This window comes from Plectropomus leopardus, chromosome 12 (genome assembly GCF_008729295.1).
Source record: "Plectropomus leopardus isolate mb chromosome 12, YSFRI_Pleo_2.0, whole genome shotgun sequence".
Classification (NCBI taxonomy): domain Eukaryota; kingdom Metazoa; phylum Chordata; class Actinopteri; order Perciformes; family Serranidae; genus Plectropomus; species Plectropomus leopardus.
The window spans coordinates 8,129,580-8,141,745 of record NC_056474.1 but is presented as its reverse complement, the minus strand read 5'-3'; the positions used below and the strand labels follow the sequence as shown (position 1 = coordinate 8,141,745).

Genomic DNA, 12,166 nt, shown 5'->3' with positions numbered 1-12,166 from the left:
ATGTTGATAAAACACAATTGCGAGATGACTGCATTTCCACTGAGTGATGTTATGCGACTTCTCTGCTCATGACAACACTCCAAGAAGCATGACGATGGATGTTCAGACATTAGATGATTTATTTCTTTTGCAGCCACCACACTAGCTGTCATTCCCAAATCGAAGGCGACATAGGTACGAGTGATAATGGAAAGGCAAACCCCTTATTACGTTGGAGTGGCCACATATGAGGGATTTCTGTAAGGTGATAGTCCAAGGTCTTGAGTTTGCTCTTAAAAATATCAACCCCTCTGCTGGTCTTCAGGCAGGCTGTCCCACAAATACGGACCATAGTAATAAAAAGATACCTCACTGTGACTTTTGTTTCTAACTTTTGGGACTTTTTGGTAGCCACTGAAGACCTGAGGGCACTAGAGGGTCCAGAAAGCTATCACAGTCTTTATTTATCCATTTACTAGGAATGATCACTGCTTCCAAGCAAAATCACACCTCCAGACTATAATTAGAACCGCCTGAATGCATTCACTTTTCCAAAAATGTCTCTAATAAATACCGCATCTTTAACACGTTATTATAGCTGCCATGCATTTGTGTGTTGTGTTTGTTTGTGAGTCTGACAGCAACTTAATTTAGATTTGTAATGACTGGTATCGCACTATTTCAGGACACACCATCTTCTTTTAATCTTCTTAGGCCTCATTCAGACAGGAAGTATGTCCCTAAATAGAAGTTTGGCAAGAAGCAAAACAGAGCTGCTGATGCTCAGACAACAGTTACAACCACAAACAAGATATAAAAATAAGGAACAAATGTTTAATAGATGTGTAGAGATAGATTAAATATACTTTGTTAAGCTTTTGATGGAATATTTTCAGTGACAGACGTGTGTTATTTTGTTATTTGTGGTATTTCACTCTTTTCTTTTTCTTTTTAGTTTTTCATAAATTCATTTTATTGGTCCCCCTCTATGTCTATATAAGCTTGTGACTAAACCTCCTATCTCCATTGGATGGTTTTAAAAATATGTTTTTTCTAATTCCTGAAAAATGGCAGTTTTGGAGATAGAAGGCTTTCAGGTCATTTTCTTGTTTTTATTCTACTTTTCTTTTTGTTGCTTATTTTCAGGTCATTTTCTTGGAACCTTTTACTCATTTCCTGCTATTTTTTGGGCAATGTGTTGTTAAGTTGCTCATTGCTTTCTTCCCAATGTTTTTGAAAGAAATCAAACCAATTTTCTCAGGCTCCAAAGTAAAAATCAGGGGCATGTTTTTGAAAATGAAGACTATTATTCCAAAAAAGCAATGCTTATTGGGTGGGGAAAAAACTACAACACACCCATACCTCAAGGCACACCATCTCCTGCTCCTGTGGGACCGAGTCATTGTAGTTCACAGGGTATCCCACACCATGCCGGCAGGCCCGGACCAGGCCCCGTATCCGCTGCCACATCAGGACCCTGGTGCGTCTGATCCCCCGCAGAGCAGACGTGGGCCTGATCTCCCACTGCCTCACCGCTCTAGCACATGGCATGCTCTGACCATGAGGCCTCACTCGCCACGTGAGGCCCGAGTCTCTTCGAAATCATAAGAAAATCCACGCTCCTTGCTCCTTTTCCTCTATGTTTTCCCGGCGTCTGTTCTGAAGCACATTGTGGCAGAGAGATAGAGAGAGACGGAGAGGAAAAAAAGCATCAGTGATCCTGACGAAGAGAAGAGTGTTTACAAAGGAGAGGGCAGAAGGGGATTAGGACAATGTCCCCACTAGATGCAATCCTGATTCCTCTGTGCTTTACTGCGTCTCACCAGCTTAGGACAGATTAAGCCTGGAGGTCTTAGAGTCTGAGTGAGATGGACGTAGAGGAAGACGAGTGACAGACGTGGATTCATTTGTGATTGTATACGCTCCTTGATGAACCGAATGGATTAAAACACATTGATAATGGACTTTGTAGAAGAAACATATGGCCACAATGTACACACAGCCCTATTAATATATACACACTGTGCGCTGCTGAGGAGCTTGTTGCATTTCATGTTGCTCATTACACACTTACAAGGATAAACAGTGATCAAAGCTCCTCAGTGTGAGCAATCAACTGACTGCAGCTCTCTGTCATCGTCACAAAGCCACAAAGTTAAAAGTACGCCATCAACTGATAACACAGTTGATAGTAATTGATTGGCTAGTGTCACGTCAGTGTCATTTTCAAGACGCTCCATGTTGTCTGACAGACAGAAACTCTCACCATTTGTTTGGTTTGCTCTCCTGCTTCTCTTTCCAAGATTTGTTTTGATTCAAGGGACTATTTTCAGTGTTTGCTTTGGCAGCAGGAACGCAATAGTCCCTGTGGTTGTATCAAAATCATATTTCACTGCAGCAGGCTTCATGCTTTGCCACTTCTTGGGTTATTGGTAGGGGTCAACCAATATTGGTTTTTCAGGGTCGATACCGATTATTGGTTGTTAATGAGACCGATAACCGATATTTGGAACTGAAATGCATTTACGATAAAAATGAAAATCTTTCTGTCAAAATCTAGAATTTAGAATATGACAAACTCCAAAGCAAAACTTTGTTTAAATTCCTTTAGCAAATGTTTAAAAAAATCAGAAACTTTCAATATCATATATGCAAAATAAAGCTCCCAGAAACCTTTTTTTATAAAGTCAAGTGAAACTTTAAACTAGAAATGATTGAATAAAAATAGCGCAGATTCTAATTGATTATTTTTAACGCCGATCACTAAAATTAAGCCTTGATATAGATAATCAGCAAAATGCCAAATATCAGCCCTAATAATCAGCCAGGCCGATAACCTGTCGACCCCTAGTTTTTGGGCAAGCACATTATTAAAAAGACAACAAGGGAGTGTAGTTTATGAATCATTCACACAGTCAGATTTAGAACTTCCATAATTTCAGTCTAGTATAATATAATTTTTTTAAAAAGTTAATTAGCATATTGATGTAAAAGTAAGTCCTTATTACACTGAAATGCTCTGTTTCTACATGGATGTTATATCGAGCCACAGACAATAACAGTCTGTTATGCAATCATTCAGTTAATTTTACTGACACTATGAGCACCAAAGAAGACAGTAATACTGGCACTGTGAACAAGAGAGACGCAAAAAAAGGAGATGAGTAAATGTCGAAGGCTTTTTTTTTTTAAAAAAAAAAAGCTAAGGAAAGATGTCCACTGAACTATGTTCACAATTACCGTAATTATACATTTAAATTTATTTTAGACAATTAGTGTCATTTTATAAGTTTTTTTTTCCAGATTATTCCTTGCTTTTTTGTTTTGCTTTCTCTTTTTTTCCTCAGTTTTTTTTTATCCATTCTTATTTTCAGGTAATATTCTCGTGCTTGGGTCATTTCCTCTTTGACTGCTCATTACCTTCTTTGTTTTTGAAATAGATTTTTAAAAAAGTAAATAAATAAAGCCAATATGCCCAGGTTTACAAGGGTCGAATATATAAAAGTCCCATATAGATGCCTGTCCAAAATATAAGACTGTTGAAGTCAAGGATTTAAGCAATGTATTACTATTAATTGAAGTTTTACAGTAGTTTAGACTTATTTCCTCCTGCAGCAGACTGACGTGCATGTGACTGTCACATGACAGACCGTGACGCCGTGTTGTAGTCGGTCAGCTGTTCACTCAGGACAGCAGCTGGGTGAGTAACTCAACTTTTGCTCCCTTATTTCTTATCGTGTATATTAAAATTCCCTAACTAAATGATTTATCGGATTCTGTGATTGTTATTGTTATTACCTGTGTACCGGTTGTCATTTTCACACGGTGACAGAAAGGATGCGAAGCTCTGTTAGCACAGCTAGCCGAGGTTAGCATCCTCAGCTTATTGTGCTAGCTAACGTTTAGCTAACGGCGCTACCTGTGTTCACGTTAACGTAATAATTTGACAATTTTAGGTGTTTGAGTTATATTTTAGTATCGACTTAATATAGTTTAATATCACAAGATAAACACCGCGTTGGTTCATCTCGGAAATAGCCATCCTGACATGTCGTGACATTGGGTAAAGCTAGTTATCTTTGACCTGCTGCTAGCTAACGGTTTTAGCTGTTTGTTAGCTAACAAACTGACCTCAGAATGAAATTTGTTTGGTAAAATGTAAAGTTTAATGTTTCTGACACATGTCGAAATATTCATTGTTTAGATGGCAAAATATGTGTAGCTAAAAACTTCCTCATATGCTCTCTCTTACTGGTGTCAGTTCTGTAACAGCTAACCAAACTAGTTATGTTATTTCTACTTGTTTGTTAGCATCAGATGTTGCACTGAGGCTAAATTCTGGTTAAAATGCAAATTAACAATTTGCAGTTTATACACACAAGGAGGCCCAAACCTGCAACATTTCCTCTGATGTTGAGCCACTGTACTAATGTCAGATCTTGTGTTTTCATCCAGGTGGAGTTGGATTATTATTCATACATATACTGTAGTGGATAAATATCAGGATGGACATACGCGGGGCTGTGGACGCTGCAGTCCCCACCAACATCATTGCTGCAAAGGCAGCTGAGGTGCGGGCCAATCTGGTCAACTGGCAGTCCTATCTGCAGTAAGTAAACATTTCAACTGTGCATCATTTACCGTATATACACTGGACTGTTATAATGCAAGTCAACACAAACAGCTCTGCCTTGGAGCTTTTGTTGTTTTTTTGTCATTTTTTTGATGTTGTGGTCTGAAAGGTGATAATTTCAGTATATATCAGGCAGAAAAGTGTTGTTCTGAACAGCAGTATGTGACAAGATGTTTCTAAAATATAAGCTGTGTTTGGCAAGATTATATCGTCAGTAGTTGGCTTTCTTAAGACACATAAAAGCATCAGAGGGTATTTACTGATGTATTTTATGCCATAGAACAAAATGTGAAACATGTTTAAACTTTGGTTCACTAAAAGCCATATTTTAGGGATCTAACCCATTCAAAATCCTATTGACTTTGTGATGAGGGAACAGGGAGTGCTGAAATGCTAACCTGTTTTCAGGTTTTAGGACTCATTCCTGGGGCAATCTGTGGGGAAAAAAATATTGAGAGGCTTCAGTGTTCTACTCGGCATAAAGTAGAAAAATCTACACAATAAACTGTACATTTTACACAAGTAAAGCTATCATAATCTTTGAATACATAATAATTGTAGACAGAGTGCATTGTGCCAGTCTAAAAGCATCTGTAGTTCCTGTGTTGTGATTCACTGCCTCGGGTGCTACTTCCTCTTTGACCCTGTATGTTTTTAATACAGCTTGCGACTCACATGACTTGATTCTTTGTTTCATTCATTAGATACAGTAAAAGCAATGTAATTAGCATCCATGCTGTTTTTGTCTATAGAACTCTGCGATCTCTAGTTAATTGCCATTGTTGCTCTTGCAATCAGAAGCAGCATGCCGTATGGCAATATAAAGCCCTGTCCTCCAGTACGAGGGTCAACGGCATACTGCACATGTATGATGTATGTTTTGTTCCAGTGGTAAAGGAAATGTTTTGAATGCCTCATGATTATTCAAATTAAACCGTGAGTCTGTATTAGCAAACCTGCTGTTGGCCCTACTCTTTTTCAACGTCAAAATGTATAGAAACATTTGCATGTAGTAGCATTGTGCTAAAATGGTAATGTTTTGATGAATTCTCTTGTAGGAGTCAGATGATCTCAGCAGAGGACTGCGAGTTCATCAAGAAATTTGAGGTGGCCAACTCCGAGGAGAAGCAGGTCATTCTAACCAATGAAGGACATCAGGTATTGAGTACTTTACATTATCTGTGTGATTACTTCATCGAACACATTCTATAGCAGTTTGCCTTCAGATTTCTTTACAGTAGTTTTCAGTTTTAACTTAAGGTCACAATCTTCAAAACAAAGCAGGCAGACAGCATAGAGACGTCTTGGAGCCCGTTTAGATAAAGAATTTGTCATTTTCACCGAGTGGGTGCCAATGTGTACATATGCTCATGTGTACCTTGGGGCATGGTGCTAATGTACAAATTACCATCTTAGCAAAGCAAAGACCAAAGAAAGTGTTTTGCCCTCTGTCAATGTTTCAGTGTTGTTCAGTTCCACCTCAAAAACTTTTTTTTTAAAACACCTTGGATTTGACTTTTTGGGTCATATTTAATTTGCTGTGCTTTTGTTGATTTGAAATAACTTTTATGCTGTAACATAAGTATTATGCAGATGGGCAAAATGAAAGCAATTGCACTTTGTTCAGTTTGTCAATAGGTACATGGGTGCTGTGTCTTTTTCTGACTTTGTATGTATCTATTTTGTTTTTGCTCAGTGTGCAAAGACCTTTCTGAACCTGATGGCCCACATCTCCAAGGAGCAGACAGTCCAGTACATCCTGACTTTGATTGATGATACTCTGCAGGTACACAGACAGGCCCACTGACTGTGGACAAATAGGACATGCATGTGCATGAATAGAGATATTTTAAGAGGACGGTAGGACCGGGATCTGTCTTGGGCAATGTCATGGTTTTAAAAAGGGTAAATGAGAAAATGTGACATTTTGTCAGTTAGATATTAAAGTTCACCTTTGTGCGTGGATCATCTTGAGGTGGATTCAGTATTGCACCAAAAACAGGCTATTAAAGTTTGCATATATAAATAAAAAGCAGTGTTTTTGCAGACCTGCAAGTTTTGGCATTTGGAGGAATTCATCCCAGATTTTTTTTCCTCTATCACTTTTTTTGTTCATGTTTTAGTACCACAAAATGAATACATTAATTTAATACACTGAGTGCTTTGTAGCTGAAATGAATGAACAATTTACAGTAGTGAGAGCCTAAAAAATTGTAGTTAAAGTAATTTGTTGAGTTGTATCTTCTTTTTTTTAAATCACAATATTTTAATGACTAAAGATTATAATAAATAGGTTACTCTGCATCAGTACCAAGTTTATACTTCAGGGGTAGTTTAGTGCACGGACCCGGGGATGTAAAGCATTTTCCCATCAGCCATTGAGGTAACAGAGGTATAACTGGCACTCATGTCTGCACTTTATGATATATAATTGTTTACTGATGTCCCAGACTAAGAATTTAAAAAGTCAAATCTTATTCATCATGTGTGGGCTATCATTGAATGATAGTCATGATTTTTTTGTTTTAGTGATCCGTATTCTCATTTGCGACATTACTTCAATTTTTTCACACCAGATTTAAGAGCTAAAACTCCCAATTAAACAATATGTCTTTCAGACTTTGCACAAGAACATATTTTATAATAGGACATAATCAATCCAGCCCTGTTTGTTGTGTATCATTTGTGTGTGTTTGTGTGTAGGTGTGGCAGAGTTGCTGTCCGCAGTACTGAAAGGGAGCGGAGGAGACTGATAGACACACAGACAGATAGGGCAGAACAGGTCACTTAGTTCGGTTCCTGCTTGCTTTCCGTGGTTGTAAACAGAACTTTCAACTTTGTCTTAAAAAGAGTGAGATGCAACCTGCAAGCCACAGACAGCTGTTTCTGTGCACCTCCCCCCACTGATTTTGACAGAACCATTCATAGGGTTTAAAATACTGAACTCTCTTTTATTACCATATTTTTATGTGAGTGCTCTGATGACCAAATTCATACCAAAACAGGATGATGTATTGTGATGTATCAGTTCTATGTTAAATAAGACTTTAGCACCCACATTTAACCCAAATGAAATGATCCTGCGGTCAAATCAGGATCCTACTGATCGATTAATCAACTATTCTTGGACACCTCTAATATAGCTATAATTGTCTCAAGCTAGAAAGTAATATATATTTAGTGACTGTACCTTTAATGATCAATAAATTAGACTGTGTGAACACTGTTTTTACATCATGACCTATTTGGGAATCATATCCATAATAGTATTTCTGTCATTGCGTTAGGGTCAGTTAGTCCAGTTGTGCAGAAAATAAGTCCTCACAATCTAAGAGCTCATCTACAACCTAAATTCATCTGTCACACAGGAGAACCATCAGCGGGTCAGCATCTTCTTTGACTATGCCAAAAAGACGAAGAACACCGCCTGGTCATACTTCCTTCCAATGCTGAACCGTCAGGACCTTTTTACTGTCCACATGGTGAGTGAAGACATATTTATACCCATCACACTTTAAGCTGCAACATGAGATGAGTTGGTACATGCTGAACCCAGAGAAATCCCAGACCCCTGGCAAACATTTACTATTGAAAAATGTTTCGACAATCATGAGGAACATTGTCAGTGTGTACATGAAGCAAGGTCAACACGTGCACAGTGGGCCGTAACTAGGTGGGGAAACATCTCTAGTGAAAAAAATTAAAGCATGATGTGGTTTTTATAGTTGCTGACATCACCTGTTAAACATAATCGATCAAACACCATAGTGTTATGAATAGGATATCAGAGATCATATTTTCACTGATAAGACGATGTATTCTGTTACATTTTTACAGACATCAATTTTTAACAGATGTGCTTCTAATCATAGCAAGACATCAATAATTCCTCACAAAGCAACCTTCTCTTTTTCCCACAAAAACAGGCAATTAATGTAATGACATCTACCTGCCACCCTTCAGATAAAGGATGACCACCCAACGACAAACTAAATACTATGATAGGGCACCCACAGCTTAATTAAAAACACCAGCCAGATGGCATCCAGCAGGTGGGCATAATGTGACCCCACGTCTGCGACGCAGCACTTCAGCTCAATCCGACTGTCATGCTGAGACTTTACTTTTAAATTAGAGCCTCGATATTTCTTCACATCCTCCCCCTGGCAAGGAGGGAATTGGAGAACAGAATCTGTTACTGTCTCATCACAGGACACAGGAAGCACTTTACAAGCTGAAATTGTCTATGACGTGGCTTCGGTCATTTTTGCACTTAGATGAGGTTGTAGATCACGTTCTATGTTCTGTTAGGGTTTCAGGACAGGGCATTTTAAATTGAAGTACTTGTTATCGCCATGTGCCTCATTCTCATTCTCTCTATTTGTCCCTCTTTCTATAATCTAAATTAAAGATGAATCATAGAGGATGTGATTATATAATGCTACCAATGGGAAAAAAGTTCAGTCTAAAGTCTGTTTTGTTATTATTGCTGCAAGTATACATTTGCTCATTGTATATTTTACTGGAGTGTGGAACAAGAGACGGGAGAATGCTCAGCTGACATGTTGCTATGCCTGTAGTGCACATTCACAAACAGTGAGCTGTAAACAGAGGTCCACACAGCAGTCCATGCTGATCCTCACAAACATGGGTGGATGATGAGATTTACATCACAAGGACCAAAGTGGACCGGACGCAGGAATTATGAAATGGCTTTATGTCTACATGATTTTAGTAACTACTGAAGTGCTTGTTCAAAACACGCCTGTTCAGAACAGGCCCTTTGCATGACCTCGGGTGTTGATGCTTGCAGCTTTGTATCACTCATCCAAACAACTTCACACTCAACACCACACTTCCTTGACCCCTCTAAATAATACACCTGCCATGACATAACTGCATCCCCTTGCAATGCTAGAGTTTATACTGTATGTCATTTGGTTGCAAAAGCTCACATGGACATTTTCTGGCCTCGGTGGAGTCAAAGCCGACTATTTCCAGGAACAAAAGCACCAGTTAGATTGTTGATGCATGAGATATTTAACAATGTAACATCTTTGGTCTCTCTTTTTTCATCTGTTCTTGAATGTACTATAGCGAGGGACAGAGAGCGCGCTGTACTCAGCATGCTATTTAGTGGTGGAACAGATAATTGTGGTCCCCTCTTAATACACTACACAGTGTGTACATAACACACTACTGATAAATATGTCCCGTTTATCTCAAGAGGTGGTAATTTACACTGCATTTCTTTGAGTCCTCAGTAATATACTTGCCAAGTGTGAAGCCAGTCTCAACAGTTGTCGAGAAAATAGGTCTGACATAGAAGAAGAAGACATACTTTATTAATGCCTGATTGAAAATTTATTTTTTTCACTCTGCTGTTATTTACATGTTACAACACGCCTGCTAAACCATGATCTTTCCGTGAAGTTAGTTGTGGCCTTGCTGTAAATTTCTACAACGGACACACTTAAAGATTATTTATGCACAACAATAGGAATTTAAAATGCCCTCCTTTCTTTTTTTAGGCGGCGAGGATCATTGCTAAGCTGGCCGCCTGGGGCCGTGATCTGATGGAGGGAAGTGATCTGAACTACTACTTCAACTGGATCAAAAGCCAGCTCAGTTCACAGGTATGTAAATGTGAATGTTGCTTAAATATCTTGTGATGCATAGAAGTCAAAATAGATTACTGAGGTGGTTTCAGTGTCTTTTGTCATTCAGTTAAAGACGACAAAAATCATTTACTGCATGTGGAACAGAGACATTAATGTTGTGACCTGTTATATGTTTTGCCCTTTTACAGTGCCTTTTTTGACTGTAAAACTGTATGTTCAGTCTGTTTTATGTGACAAATGACTATCGCTTAGTGCAGTTAGTCATATATGGTGAAAGGAAACATCTCTGACAGGCGCAGTGTAAGCAAAGTGATAGGGGTTACCAAAATCAATGAGATTTGTATTTCATAACCATTTTATTTTCAAGATAAATATTGTATGTTAATTATTAGAGACTTTGAAGTGTTTTTCCCTTGTTTTCAATGAATTTAATTATCTCGACAACCAGAATAATTTCTACTCTCTCTCTCTCTCTGTTAATTATCCCTTAATTACTTAGGACGTTATGAATTGTCCTGCTGTTTGTCAGCAGCATTACAGAAATGCAACTGGTCCAGTTTTGATCAAGCTTGGTGGAAGGGTGTTCTGCCAATTTTGTAGCAGATCGAAATCACGGTGCGGATACATATTATTTTAAATTTTCGTTAACATTGTGAGATAGGGCATTTGGCCTCGGCAGGGGTCTTTGCGTGCCCTTCTAGTTCAGTTCTATTGTTTGAGCTCATGGTGAAAACCTTTTGTGACTGAATGCAATTCAATACGAAAGGTTTTCGTATTGAGCTTGACGAGGCTTGTGGGGACCTTGAGATGGCCTGATGAAAGCAGTACTGTAGGTGCTGGCTTTGCCTTGGCAGATTTATGCACCAAAGAGTGGGCTGATAAGACACCTGAAAATTGATTCCCATCTTTTGTGCTTTTTCACCTCTATTTCTAAAATATCCAAAGGTGCTCTTCTAGTCAGCTCTTCCACAAGCAGGATTTTGTTTCTTTTTGTTTTGAACATTCTGTGCAAAACATGTCCTTAAACTCCTTTTGAAATTGCATTTTATTATTAATTTCTCTCCTCAACAGCCAATCAACGAATCAGTGAGCATCCACTGTGACTGAATTGCATTTGTAATCAAGCTCACAGCACATACTGTGTAATCCAGTGCCACTGTAACCCCGCTCAAAACAATGGATTGTGAACAATTGTGCACCTGTTTGTTTTGTTTATCTCTCATTAGAACCTACATGGTACAGGTCCAGAAACAGGCTCAGGAGCAGGAACTATTTCCCCCAGTGAAGTGAGTATGAGTGAAGTGCATCGGTCCATCTGGCACTTCCCCCCCTAAAAAAATGACAGGGTTTGTGCTGGCATCTGTCAGGTGTCACTGGACTTTCACATCTTTTCTCTCCCCTCTTTATCCCTCCCATCCTGTTGTTGTACTCCAGTTTTTCATTGATAATTTCAGATTGTTGGAGTCCTGAATCTGTTAGCGCAAGTTCAGAGGAATTCTCCATTTAGACAGCATGGTGTTTGCTGCCACTGGTTTTAACTGTTGAAACTGCATGCAGTAAGCCTCTTCTCCTTAATGCTAAAAGTGCATGACAAACAGCTTTTCCTGTATATTACGATAACAAGGGGAAATTGGAATAGCGTTTGCACAGCAGCAGCATCCTACCATTTTGTATCCCATACTATGTCAAGCGTAGCGTGATTGTTCTGAGAAGTGGGCTCAGAAATCTATTGACGCAAGAGCTCAATCTAATAAATGAACATCATCTTTCCCTCTGCATTTCTAACCAGGTAACCTCCACTCCTCCGCTCTTCTGTCCTCACTGCTGCCTGTTCTTCTTGCTGGACTTCTTTGCTTTTCTACAACCTCTATAAATTAACAGATTAATGTGATCTATTTTCTCCTCTCAGCTTCCTCCACTCTAATCTCAATTT

General features: G+C 38.8%; 1 protein-coding gene across 1 annotated transcript in view; it reads left to right on the top strand.

Moving 5' to 3' along the window:
• Positions 1–3,618: 3,618 nt before the first annotated feature.
• atp6v1h (ATPase H+ transporting V1 subunit H) overlaps positions 3,619–12,166 on the top strand; it is a 28,608-nt gene continuing 20,060 nt past the window's right edge. The window contains exons 1-7 of the mRNA XM_042497646.1: positions 3,619–3,679; positions 4,435–4,588; positions 5,671–5,770; positions 6,309–6,398; positions 7,981–8,094; positions 10,144–10,248; positions 11,460–11,519. Of these exons, the coding sequence (XP_042353580.1) occupies positions 4,485–4,588; positions 5,671–5,770; positions 6,309–6,398; positions 7,981–8,094; positions 10,144–10,248; positions 11,460–11,519 (573 nt within the window). The 5' untranslated portion in view covers positions 3,619–3,679; positions 4,435–4,484. The remainder of the gene's footprint in view (positions 3,680–4,434; positions 4,589–5,670; positions 5,771–6,308; positions 6,399–7,980; positions 8,095–10,143; positions 10,249–11,459; positions 11,520–12,166) is intronic.